Source organism: Xenopus laevis, chromosome 2L (assembly GCF_017654675.1).
Source record: "Xenopus laevis strain J_2021 chromosome 2L, Xenopus_laevis_v10.1, whole genome shotgun sequence".
NCBI classification, from domain to species: Eukaryota; Metazoa; Chordata; class Amphibia; order Anura; family Pipidae; genus Xenopus; species Xenopus laevis.
The window spans coordinates 142,835,359-142,849,436 of NC_054373.1; the positions used below are offsets into that span (position 1 = coordinate 142,835,359).

Below are 14,078 nucleotides of genomic sequence, written 5' to 3' on the forward strand. Positions count from 1 at the left end.
ATATATATATATATATATCTATATATATATATATATCATATATATATCTATATATATATATCTATATATATATTTATATATATATCTATATATATCTATATATATCTATATATATATATATATATATATATATATATATATATATATATATATAAAGATTTTGCTAGATTTATAGCTAGATTTTGAGGCAAAGTCTCCTGATTCTTCACACGACATTGCAAATGTAAAGAGAGTGGGTGGTCATGCCTAATTATAATCCGATTTAATAAAAAAATATGATCATTTAATAAATAGAATAGCTCAGATATTGAGACTTTTCATCCACATCCATTATCACGACGAGGCTTAGCCTTTGAGAGAGGCTGTGTGGGTGGATTGTACAGATCAGGGTCTCACGTGAGCCACAGGCCCGCTGCCCACTCATCCCTGCAGCACAATTTAGCTGCTGCATCGGTTACTATGGCAACGGAGTCATGTCTCGCGAGAGTTCCCGTCAGTCCATAGCACACACTGGTCCTTCGCTGTTGGAGATAGCGCGAGATTTGTTCTCGCTGCTTCCGGTCGGAGAGGACAGAGGAGTCGCTGAGGTAGGGAAGGATTAAGAAGAAGAAGAAGAAGAGGAGGTCAGGAGGTGGAGGTAGGTGAGAGACAGCGAGTGGCGCACATTAGTATCGCTGTCCCATGCCTTCATCTGTTTAAAAGCAATCGCATCATTCACCTCAAAGTATATGAGCGACTCCTCGCTTTTCCCATCAATGAATGACGGCGGGAGCTCCTGCCTCCATCCTTCCATCCCTCATAACATGAACTGACAAGTCCTGCCCATATAATGAGGCACCTGTGGAAAAAAAATGTTACCTTTGATTGGGTGGTACTAGACTTCAAATCCCAGCATGCAACGTTAACTTGGGAGCCACAGCTTGGGAAACCTCAATCTTCCCCTTTGCTGTATTGTCTTGAAGAATCGCACCTTACACACACACACTACACAGGAGCTGCAATATCCTGTAAAATATATCCATATAAATGGTGCTTAGTGATGTCATCTATTATAATTGCTGCCTTGTGATGTCATTGTTGTCACCCGACTCATCAAAATATTTATTATAAATCATAATGTACCCCCTGTTCTAATATATGAGGATATCAGATGTTGACTCAGCGTTGTGCCCTCATGCAGCAACAACATTCCTTGGTAGCTTACAATATGCTTCTATTTTACTATGGGAGGCACATATATTTTAGAAGGCTATTTGATGTCACACAAGGGTTTCATGACCATATACAGGCCTTGTTCTTTTATGCAACTCACAGAACTCCAAGGTGACTACTAGCTATTCTTTCATAGAACTGCCTTCCCGCCGGCTAGAATCAAAATCGCTGGCGGGAAGGCACTCGGAGCGATTCGTTTTCTGATGTCGCCAGAAGTTTCCTCGTGAGGCTACTTCGGAAAACGAAGAGCTCCAAGTGCCATGCCGCCACCGATGATTTTCATTCTAGCCGACGGGAAGGCAGTAAGGGGAGATTAGTCATCCTGAAGAAGAGGGGATTTGTCGCCGGGCGTCTAATCTCCCCGACTCTGACCGCGTGTCTCTGCCCGTAATCTCCACCTGTTCATTTATGACAGGCGATAAATTAACAATGACCCTCCCCACTAATTTTTGAATAAAATGTCCCCAAGAAGTGTCATTTTTCATCCTCCGATGAACAAGTACCCCACCAGTTCCTTCATTGCTATGCACTACTCCCAGCACCTTCTTCTTCATGAACAAACCCTATCATAAGGTACTTTCTGTTTCACTGCAAGTTTTATTGCTGCTGTACTGACCCTCTAGTTCCTTCATTACTGGTCACAAATCCCAGCACCAGTCCCCCCCCCCCGCATGTACACAGGGTTTCATACATATTGTACCTCTCTGGGCTACTGACAATTTTTAGTCACCAGTACTTTCATTGTTGAGAACATCTTCAACATCATCAACATCATCTCCAAGTACTTTCGCTGTCAGTACTTTTCACTGTTGCAAATGTTAGCACTTTTACTGTGACACTCAACTTCCAGCACATTTATCGGTGTACGCAACATCCAATATTCAGATATAACTTTATGTGCTTTAGGTTATGTGCTGACTATTGTGCTTGCTTGCTGTGTTAATTGAGTATGTAGGTTTATGTACATCAAGCATGACACCATGGGAAGCCATATTTGCTACCCATGCAACGTCTGCAAACAGTTTTTTTTTTTTGTAGATCAGATCCAAGAGAATTGTGTCATGGTTTTATATTGTAAATGTGCCGTTCAGGTGGATTAAGTCTGAATAGTACTGGGATATAATGCTAGCTGACTTTTTATAGCAATGAAGAAGCATTAGACTAAAAATATTTCAGACTAAAAAGACATTCTACATTATTTAGGGGAGGTCATGGGAACCCACTCCAAATAGCATGGGGGCCCATTTTTGTGTCCTGACCTTCAGATTAATAGCCTCTGCATAGTGGATGTTTAGTAAATTCATTTCACCAATAGTTTCACCAATTGATCTTATTGTAAGTTCCTCAACCAAAATTTTCTTTTTGCAGTTGCAAAAAGACTCTATGAGTCAGATTTCCCCTGCTCTAACTAACAGATTCCATCCCGAGCCAGCACTTTGCAATGCGCTTCTGACCCCAGCATTGTTGAGTGGTTTGCAGTAGAAAAGGCTGGGTTGAGGAAGCACACAATAAAACATATCTTAAAAGTGATAATCAACCCTGTTTATGAAAACAATGTAAGCAATTTTTAGAAATACTTTTGTCTCTCTTAGTGTTAAGGATTTTGATGACTAATTTCAGGCCCTGAACTTGAAGTCTCTTCAGGAGATGAGGAGACACAGCATGAATACCTTGATCATGCTTAAAGAAAACTGAGTAGAATAAAGGTGACCATGCTGTGTTGCTTTTATCAGCACCAGAGTTAAGCAAATCCATCCAAACAGCAGGAAAGCACCTTCTATTTTTAGTCACTATATTACAATATAATTCAGTCTTTACAGAACAACAGTAGATTTATAAGCCACCTGCCTTTAAGAGCCATGTCATGGAAGGTGTTATCTACACCAGGGAAGAAAATGCCCATCTGCTTCCTTTTGCCCCAAATTACTGTGCAATGACTGGCACGGCATTGTGATTGGTGGAATTGATGTCTAAATGCAGGTTTTTCAATCCCAGATTTTCATGCAGTGAGGCTTAAATATTCTGTTTCTGATTGATTTCAGCAGTTTTGCTTTACAGCTATGCACCTTGTGGGCCACAGTTTTTCCATCTTTATAACTGAAGCATGTGCATCAGAGATGGTTGGCAGTGTTAGACAGCCTTCCATTTTTATTTTCAACACTGTTGCAGTTTACAGAGAGTTTCTGCAGAATTAGTGCATGTCACTAGGGATGAGCGAATTTGACCCGTTTCGCCAAAAATTTGCCGCTGGCGAAATGACGCAGACGCCCATTAAAGTCTAAATAATTTTGTCGCGCGGCAAAAAATTTTTTGACGCACTCCGCCATACAAGTCTATGGGCGTCATTTTTTCAGCGAAACAAGGCGAAAAAATTCGCCCATCCCTACATGTCACCTCAGCTTCATATATAGCTGCTCTCTCTCTCTCATATGTCTGCAGTCCATTACTTATTCAGGGATGTCCAGTTTGAGGCCTGCTTGCCATATATAGTGTTGCAGTGGATTTATTTTTGGCTTCATGTGTGTATGGTCTCCCCGGGTATCTGTTTCTCCCACACTCTAAAACCGTGATCCCCAACCAGTGGCTCCTGAGCAACATGTTGCTCACGAAATCCTTGGATGTTGATGTTGCTCCCAGTGGCCTCAAAGCAGGTGCTTATTTTTGGATTTGTGACTTGGAGGCAAGTTTTAGTTACATAAAAACCAAATGTACTACCAAACAGAGCCTCCCGTAGGCCGCCAGTCCACATAGGGGCTACACCATAGCCAATCACAGACCTTATTTGGCATCCCCAGGAATATTTTATTTTATGCTTGTGCTGCTCCAAAACATACAGGCAGGTTAAGTGGTTCCTGATAAAACTGACCATATTGCGTGAGAATGTGATATGAGCCAAGTGGCTGATTTCCTGACTGTGCCACCACTTATAACTAGATGCAAACACACTGCATATACTGTATATTACTATCTTTTGTTTAATAATTACAGCACAAATGCATGTGGCTGTTATTCCGTGGGTGTTCCTTTGTGCTCTCAGCAGCCATAGGGAGAAAACAGGTTATATCATCTTCCTTTTATCTGTCAGAATATTGCAGATGGCGGTACATTTTAATGAATGACGCAAACTGTTAATGGCACACATTTATTGAATTTGCCCAGATTTCATCTTAGGCCTGTGGATCCTGATGGCACGTTCTCTGCCAATGTATGTTACTTCAGTGGGAGGAAACCTGGCAGCACTAGTGCTAGATATATTTGAGTCTGAAAGGTCTAGTACTGCCACTGCACAGCATTTCTGTTGAAGTAAATGTAGCAGGGTTAGTTTTGGAAAGTTCTCTGTCAGCTGAAGTATACCAGCAGAGGGCACTCCCCATGTGGCAGCAGCCTTACAATTTATTTATTTTAAAGGGGTTGTTCACCTTTAAATTAAATTTTAGTATGATGCAGCGAGTGATATTCTGAGACAATTTGCAATTGCTTTTCATTTTTTATTACCTGTGGTTTTTGAGTTATTTTTATTCAGCAGCTCTCCAGTTTGCAATTTCAGCAATCTGGTTGCTAGGATCTAAATTACCCTAGCAACCATGCTCTTCTTTGAAAAAGAGACTGAAATATGAATAGGAGAGTGCCTAAATAGAAAGATGATGAAGTAGCAGTAACAATACATCTGTAGCCTTACAGAACATTTGTTTTTCAGATAAAAGTCAGTGACCCCCATATAAAAAGCTGGGAAGAGTCTGAATAAAAAGGCAATAATTAAATAATAAAAAAAACTATAAAAAAAGAAAAATGACGTCCAATTGAAAAGTTGCTTTGATTTAGCCATTATATATCACGGTGAAACACCTCTTTAAATTGATCAGGCTTATTGAGGCATCACTGGATAACCCTTGCCTGTCTGCACACAGAGAAGAGTTGCATATTTTTTACATTAGCTCAGGCTGATACTTCTTAATCCACTTAGATTAATATGATAAATCAGATTTGTAATTCCTTCAGAGCTGGGTCCATGTACCAGGCACCAATTAAAGTAAAATTGGCTTCAATTAGCACAGACCCGTAAGGGCACAGACGCACGCTGCTAGTCGCCCGAAGAAGAAGCGTTTTTTCACTAGGCGACTAATCTCCCGAAATAGCAGCGTGTGTTTCTGCCCTATAACCAGGCCTAGTTGTTTCTAACTTAATTTTCATAAGACCCACATCTTGGTTTCAGCTTGCCCCAGGTAGGCAAATTAATTATTTACAAAGATAGAGCTTGATCCTGCTAGTTTCACAACAATAGTAGTAACATGCAGGATGTTGGTATATCTAAATATTTATTTATTTATTTATACACACGCATATAGTATATAACGGCCGTATAAGAAGTTGTTTTTTGTAACATTTACTTGTGATTATCAGATACTTAGATTGTATTGTGTGTCTTTTGGTTTTCTGAATACATTTTTACATAATTTGGAGCACTATGCTTTAAGTCTACTAAAACAATTTTAACCATGATGTTGACTCCTCTGTGTTAATCCTTTTTGTATTCAAAATTCAGAAGCATGGAACGTGATATTTTGGACATACCTGACTGGGAGTTGCTGCATGTGATCTCTGTTGGCAGTATTTTCAATCCTGATAGGCTTTTAAATGTTTTTATAATATAACCTGCTGCCTCTAATGGGAGATGCTTAGAGAACCACATTGTTTTGGTTTGTAGCTGAATGTAATAAAGTATGCTGCTTGCTGGCTGGACAGTGCTTAGTACAGGTATGTGATCCATTATCCGGAAACCCATTATCCAGAAAGTTCCGAATTACGGAAAGGTCATCTCCTATAGACTCCATTGTAACCAAATAATCCAAATTTTTTAAAATGATTTCCTTTTTCTCTGTAGTAATAAAACAGTAGCTTGTACTTGATTCCAACTAAGATATACAGTGGTGTGAAAAACTATTTGCCCCCTTCCTGATTTCTTATTCTTTTGCATGTTTGTCACACTTAAATGTTTCTGCTCATCAAAAACGGTTAACTATTAGTCAAAGATAACATAATTGAACACAAAATGCAGTTTTTAAATGAAGGTTTACGTTATTAAGGGAGAAAAAAAACTCCAAATCTACATGGGCCTGTGTGAAAAAGTGATTGCCCCCCTTGTTAAAAAATAACTTAACTGTGGTTTATCACACCTGAGTTCAATTTCAAAGGTTATAAAGCCATTTCTAAAGCTTTGGGACTCCAGCGAACCACAGTGAGAGCCATTATCCACAAATGGCAAAAACATGGAACAGTGGTGAACCTTCCCAGGAGTGGCCGGCCAACCAAAATTACCCCAAGAGCGCAGAGACAACTCATCCGAGAGGCCACAAAAGACCCCAGGACAACATCTAAAGAACTGCAGGCCTCACTTGCCTCAATTAAGGTCAGTGTTCAGGACTCCACCATAAGAAAGAGACTGGGCAAAAACGGCCTGCATGGCAGATATCCAAGGCGCAAACCACTTTTAAGCAAAAAGAACATTAAGGCTCGTCTCAATTTTGCTAAAAAACATCTCAATGATTGCCAAGACTTTTGGGGAAAATACCTTGTGGACTGACGAGACAAAAGTTGAACTTTTTGGAAGGTGCGCGTCCCGTTACATCTGGCGTAAAAGTAACACAGCATTTCAGAAAAAGAACATCATACCAACAGTAAAATATGGTGGTGGTAGTGTGATGTTCTGGGGTTGTTTTGCTGCTTCAGGACCTGGAAGACTTGCTGTGATAGATGGAACCATGAATTCTACTGTCTACCAAAAAATCCTGAAGGAGAATGTCCGGCCATCTGTTCGTCAACTCAAGCTGAAGCGATCTTGGGTGCTGCAGCAGGACAATGACCCAAAACACACCAGCAAATCCACCTCTGAATGGCTGAAGAAAAACAAAATGAAGACTTTGGAGTGGCCTAGTCAAAGTCCTGACCTGAATCCTATTGAGATGTTGTGGCATGACCTTAAAAAGGCGGTTCATGCTAGAAAACCCTCAAATTAAGCTGAATTACAACAATTCTGCAAAGATGAGTGGGCCAAAATTCCTCCAGAGCGCTGTAAAAGACTCGTTGCAAGTTATCGCAAACACTTGATTGCAGTTATTGCTGCTAAGGGTGGCCCAACCAGTTATTAGGTTCAGGGGGCAATTACTTTTTCACACAGGTTTGGATTTCTTTTCTCCCTAAATAATAAAAACCCTCATTTAAAAACTGCATTTTGTGTTTACTTGTGTTATCTTTGACTAATAGTTAAATGTGTTTGATGATCAGAAACATTTTGTGTGACAAACATGCAAAAGAATAAGAAATCAGGAAGGGGGCAAATAGTTTTTCACACCACTGTAATTAATCCTTATGGGAAGCAGAATGAGCCTATTGGGTTTATTTAATGTTTACATGATTTTCTAGCAGCCTTAAGGTGTGAAGATCCAAATTATGGAAAGACCCGTTATCCGGAAAGCCCCAGGTCCCGAGCATTCTGGATAATAGGTCCCATACCTGTATTGTATATAACAGCATTTGCCAACAAGCGAGCCTGCTGAAATGAACTTCATGTTTAATTTTCCCATATCTATAAACAGGGCCCTGTCCTTTCCTTGTCTCCATTCAGAGGCAGCAGATTGTGTTTTGATCAAGGCAGCAGGTCACTTTAGCACAAGCAGCATCTCCTACTGAGATGGACACCTAGCTAGCATTGTAGTTTGGTAGCTTACTGTAAAAAGATATATTTACCCATTTTGGATTTGGTAGAATTCGCTTTTTGCATCTTTTGCCACACAGGCAGTACACATATAATGCGTGCTATAATTTATGTATGTTCATTTTGGGGTCTCTTTTGGCTTTACCCCAAGTAAAATGCTGGAAATGTATTGTTTTTGCTGTAGCTGAAGTGACATCCATGATTATTGGTATGCACTATTTTGAAGGGGGGGGGGGGTTGGTTGCCAGATACTTTAGTATTCTTTTCATACAGGGTATAAACAAATGATAAAAAAATATACATATATATATATATATATATATATATATATATATATATATATATATATATATATATATATATATATATATATATATATATATATATATATATATATTTATATATATATATATATGTGTGTGTGTGTGTGTGTGTATCCACATCATTAGACAGCAAGATAAAAATCACATTGATAAATTGATCTAAAAGTTGCAACCTTACATCATATCTTACTTATTTCTTTATTTTATACTTCTTCTTCCTTTGGATAAATCATCTGCCAGACAGTTTGTAAGCCTGTAGACGTGTCACAAAAGCATCTTTAGGAAAATACCATGGGGAACATCTTTGGAAACCTCCTGAAGAGCCTGATTGGGAAGAAGGAAATGCGGATACTCATGGTGGGACTTGATGCTGCAGGAAAGACCACCATCTTGTACAAACTAAAGCTTGGAGAAATTGTGACTACTATACCCACCATAGGTAAGTGCCAAAGGAAAAAGTGTTTTCAATTGTCAGGGGGAAGTATTGACATAATTTATACAGTTATTGCTTATAGTTGCCAGCATCTTTTGTTGAATTAAAATTACCCAAAATTGTCCAATATGAGCCAAGTCACCTCTGCAAATTTGTAGCCAAGTATACCTTGCTGGTTGCTTAATATGTTTCCTTCACATGGAAATTTGACTTCCCTTTATAAAAATGTTGCTCCTCTATTCTTTTGGGTGATTCTTTGAAAAAACATCTTGACGTTTGCTTCCCGTTCCTTTCATTACAACAGGCTTTAATGTGGAGACAGTGGAGTACAAGAATATCAGCTTTACAGTATGGGATGTGGGCGGCCAAGACAAGATTCGCCCACTTTGGAGGCATTATTTTCAGAACACTCAGGGTGAGTGTGTATCCTTGTGCATGAGTATTTTTTGTGGTTTCAGATGGCACAAATGTATGGGGCTTGGTTACTTTTGTATGGTCCATACTAGATACAAGTGGGCTTCTAATATATATATATATATAGATAGATAGATAGATATAGATATATATAAATATTGCCTTTTTACATCTCTTGCCTTGAACCACCATTTCATAATGGTCTCTGTGCTGCCTCATAGATCACCTGACCAGAAATACTTCAACTTATACTTTAACAGGAAGAAGTGTGGAAAAAAAAGACAGAACTCTGTCTGTTAATTGGCTCATGTGACCTAACATGTATGGTTTGTTTGTGTGCACCTTGAATCCTAGGATCCCAGCGGGCGAATGTTCGGATTACCCCGATATAGCCCTGCCGTTGGTGGGCATATCTGTGAAAGATCCGTTCGTTTGGCGATGTCGCCAGACGAGCGGATCTCCTCATGTATGGCCAGCTTTAGATTCAAACTTTGGGTGGTTAGCTGTGTTATATTTACAATACCAGACACTAATAGGTTGGCAAAGGCAATATGACAGATTCAGATCTTAAGGTGGCCACACACAGGCAGATTAAAACTGCTGATATTGAACCTTTAGACTGATTTGGCAGTTTACCTGCCTGTGTATGGGGGCTTCCAATGGGTCTCCCCAATCAATATCTGACCAAAAATCGGCCAGATATCAATCAGACAAGTTTGCATTTTCCTACTATTGAGGACCATATCACTAGTGGAGGCGGTCCTACAACCCGTCATCGCCCATTGACCTCATTAAAATCCGATCATTTAGCCCAGATTAACCTGATATTGCCCTGCCAATGGTCGGTATATCGTGGAAAGATCCGCTCGTTTCGCAACCTCTGCAAATGAGCGGATCTTATAGTGTATGGCCACCTTTAATCAGACTTGGCTGGAGACAGCCAACAATTATTATTATAGATGGTTGATAAGATCAAAAACTTTGATTCAAATCGATTAACAACAATCTATATCCAGGCCTTCCAGTGCTATGCCAAAGACGCTGTGGAAAAACTGTTTTTTTTTTAGCAAGCCTCAGTAAATCCACCAACATAATATCATGGGTTTGTTCAATGCTGGAAAATATCTTTACTTGAAAACACTTTATTGCAAAGACACTTTCTCCTGTTTTGTCCTGTTCAGTGACTTCTGTACTTTCCTTTCCACTTCTTTGGGTTTTTTTCTAAGTTTCTATAGCTGTGATTTGCCCTGGGAGCCAAGCTAGTTCATGATGCTTGTTTTACAGCTGTTGTGTTCATAAGGCATACAAATGAAATCAGTCAATATAATGCTGCATTGTCTTTTCAGGATTAATATTTGTGGTGGACAGCAATGATAGAGAGCGAGTGAATGAGGCCCGTGAAGAACTGATGAGGATGCTGGCAGAAGATGAGTTGAGAGATGCAGTGTTGCTTGTTTTTGCAAACAAACAGGTTTGTGATCATTTGCTTTGCTAAATGTTACATTGTATTACTTACAAGCTTATGGACAAGTAGATTACTTTAGTGCCTACTCTAGAACATAATATTATTTGCTAAGTCCATCAAGTACAACCCCTCCAAATGGAAACCCTGCATCCACACACCCCTCCATACCCTCACATAAATGATATATTCCCATATCTATACTAACTATATAATTTAGTATCACAATAGCCTTTGATATTATGTCTGTCCAAGAAATTATCCAAGTCACTCTTAAAAGCATTAACAGAATCGGCCATCACAACATCACCCGGCAGTGCATTTCAAATAAAAGTTCTTTTCCTCTAGGCTGAAGGGGTGGCCTTTGGTGATCCTCTTTATGGGTAAAAAGGCCCCCTGCTATTTGTCCTCTAATGTACTTAAGTGTAAAAGTGTAATCATGTCCCCTCACAAGCGCCTTTTTTCCCAGAGAAAACAACCCCAACCGTGACAGTCTACCCTAATAATTTGAATCTTCCATCCCTCCAACCAGTTTAGTTTAGTACACCATAAAGATCATGACAGAATCCCTTTAAGGATTGGAGCCTAAAACTGCACTGCATACTCCAGATGAGGCCTTACCAGGGACCTATAAAGAGGCATAATAATATTTTCATCCCTTGAGTTAATGCCCTTTTTTATGCAAGATAGAACATTATTCGCTTTAGTAGCCACAGAATGACACTGCTCAGAATTAGACAACTTGTTATCTACAAAAACCCCAAGATCCATATCAGTTAAAGGGGAACTCCTGCTTCCAAACCAAAATTTGATAAAGAGGCCCACATAACACAGAAACCCCTAATATACCCATCACAGTTACCCGTTTCTTCAAAAAGTAAGAATAAATGCCATTTTCTATGCTACAATCCAGTTGGTTAACAGTTCTTCTTTTTCTGCATCGTTTGAAATTCTGGCAGGGAAGGAGGGACTAAAACACTGATGTTACAAATTGTAACAACTTCTCCACAGCTTACAGACATCATGCAGGAACTACATAACCCACAATGCATTGTACTATCATGCTCCGTTCCTTATTGAAATCACATGTGCAGGGAATATTGAGGTTTGGAGGATGCAGGCTGAGAACAGCTGGCTGTTGATACAAAGAAACAGTAGTCAGCCAGTGCAGCAAAGTAGTCAGAGAGATCAGCAGAAGAGCAGGGGGCTAGGCTTAGGGAACTGTCAGAAACCATTAAAAATCATGAAAAGTCTGCATATTTTTTAATTGATGTATATTGCAAAGTTGCTTGAAATTATGTTTACTTTTCAAGTGCATAAACTTGCATTTATCAACATGTTCAACATGTTCTATATTAGCCAATCGCAGTAACATTGACCGGGATTATAGCTCTCGCATGCTTCCTTTGCCAACGTCATTTCTATTCTCCAATTACCGTGTTCACACTGACCATCTATAACTGCTTGCAGGATCTGCCAAATGCTATGAATGCTGCAGAGATAACAGACAAGCTGGGCCTTCATTCTCTCCGCCACCGCAACTGGTACATCCAAGCAACTTGCGCAACCAGTGGAGATGGTCTGTATGAAGGGCTGGACTGGCTAGCCAACCAACTGAAGAACAAGAAGTGAAGGCACCCGACTCTTCCTCCAACATCCTTACTGTGCTTCCCCAGCCAAACCAGGTTGGGGTTGACTCCTGGTACAGACCACACAATCCCTCCTGCTTCTCTTGGTTCCAAACTCGCTTTCGTTGCCGTTTTGGTTTGGGGTGTTTTAATCGGGTGCCGTGTTTCTCCTGGTTCATCAATCTGCTGTTACTTGCTGTTTTCCTTGTTTCTTTGAAGATATTGGGTGGGAGCAGACAAGTGAGTGTTGGCAGTACATGCCTGAGTATTCTGCCCCCTGTAGACAGGGTCGGTTAGAGGAAAGGAATGGGAGCAGTGCTGTTTTGTGTTTATGTTGTGTGGAAGCTCCCTTTGCACATAATTGTGGGAATGTGTTTGGCTTCTTGTATTTGGTTTTAAATCATTTTATTTACAGTACTTCATCCAAGATGGTTTAAATAGTGAAAAAAGGATCATCACATATAATAATGTATCCTCTCAGAAAGGATACGATAAGCTTGGGTTCTAATATTATTTCAGAGGGATGTGCATTAGTGCAGGAGAGCAATTTTAATAGATGACCAAACCACTGGGGAGCAGAAAGAGAAATTTAAAGTGCAATAAAGAAGTCAGAATGGCAATATATTCCTTCAGCTACAGAAGTGTAGGCAGGCTTTCCACCGGGAGAGGCACTCCTTGCTTGTACGTTTCACAATACTTTATTCCTTTGTCAGTGAGAAGTTTCTTCTGTGAGGCAATGCTGTATTGCGCAACAAGTATGGAGGGAGTAAACCTCCCAGCAGCAAGGATGCTTACACTTTGGGACTTGTATGATATAAAAGATCGTTTTTTTCCTGTGGCACCAGTATTAAAGACTAAAATAGTTAGTTTTGTCATTCCAATTTAAAAGAACAGTCTCCTGCATGTACCAAATGTTGATTACAACACTTATTTGCATGAGTAAATAAGAACTTTGGTTGATCAGCACTAAATTCCTAATCCTAAAATCTTAACACTTTGCCCTAGACACAAATCGGTTTATCGGGGAGAAGTGAGTTATATAGCAGCAAAAGAGTTGGGAGTGCTGATCTACCTGAACTGAGGCCTAGCATTGATTTAGCACCTGGGCACAATTTCACTGAATACTGTAAATATTAATATATCATAGTGCTGTTTGTGAAGATTCTCATTCTTCCAGGTCATGGTATATCTGTAGAAATTCTGAATTGAGAAAGCCAGTTGGGTGACTGGTGAAACGTCTTCAAGAAAAACACAGCAAGTCCAGTTGATTTGACTTATTTATACAGATATATCAGAGTTTCAAGTTGCTGCGTCGAACAAGTTAATAAAAACGTATTTTTTAAAAAATAAGTTCAATAAAAGTTAATACAGTGAATAACAGGTATATTTGACTTTAAATTGAAACTATTATGTTAAAGTTATCAAGCTATACTTTATCTACACACGTTTAACAGTGCAGGCTCATTTTACATCAGCATGTCCAACCTGTGACTTTACTTTTGTTGTTAAGCTATAACTCCGAGTATAGTCAATGAGGGGTCCAGCGAGTTGTATTTCAGTAATATCTGGAGGCCCTCGCGAGGCCAAGCTGTTATATTTAGCCTCGGATGAGCTTTGGTTTCTGTTCAGGTTGATCTGTGGTTGATCAGATTAAGAGTTCCCATTGCATTAATGTGAATCATCTGTGCTTTCTGAAATCTCCTTGTGAGGCATCTTCAGGCTTCCGTGTGATACGTATGTTTTCCCGCCACCGATTCACTTTAACACTGAAGCGGAGGAACCTTCGGATTTATTGTCAACCATGGTAGCGCAGATTTACTGCCCCATGTGCTCGTACCCTTACTGTATAATAATATACAGTAAGGGTTTTTACAAGGGTTATTTTAATGAGTTT

General features: G+C 39.6%; 1 protein-coding gene across 3 annotated transcripts; it reads left to right on the forward strand.

The window, feature by feature from the left end:
• Nucleotides 1-482: 482 nt before the first annotated feature.
• Nucleotides 483-13,534, forward strand: arf3.L (ADP ribosylation factor 3 L homeolog). Of its 3 annotated transcripts, none has more exons than XM_018247364.2 (5): nt 483-637; nt 8,488-8,686; nt 8,985-9,095; nt 10,441-10,565; nt 12,027-13,534. In XM_018247364.2, exons 2-5 carry the CDS (start codon nt 8,539-8,541, stop codon nt 12,186-12,188), a joined length of 546 nt encoding a protein of 181 aa, XP_018102853.1. In that variant the 5' UTR covers nt 483-637; nt 8,488-8,538; the 3' UTR covers nt 12,189-13,534. The 3 variants fall into 3 exon arrangements, with proteins under 3 accessions (XP_018102853.1, XP_018102855.1, XP_018102854.1); XM_018247366.2 differs by having other exon boundaries at nt 508-637; nt 8,492-8,686; XM_018247365.2 differs by having other exon boundaries at nt 524-641.
• The last annotated feature ends 544 nt before the right edge of the window (nt 13,535-14,078 follow it).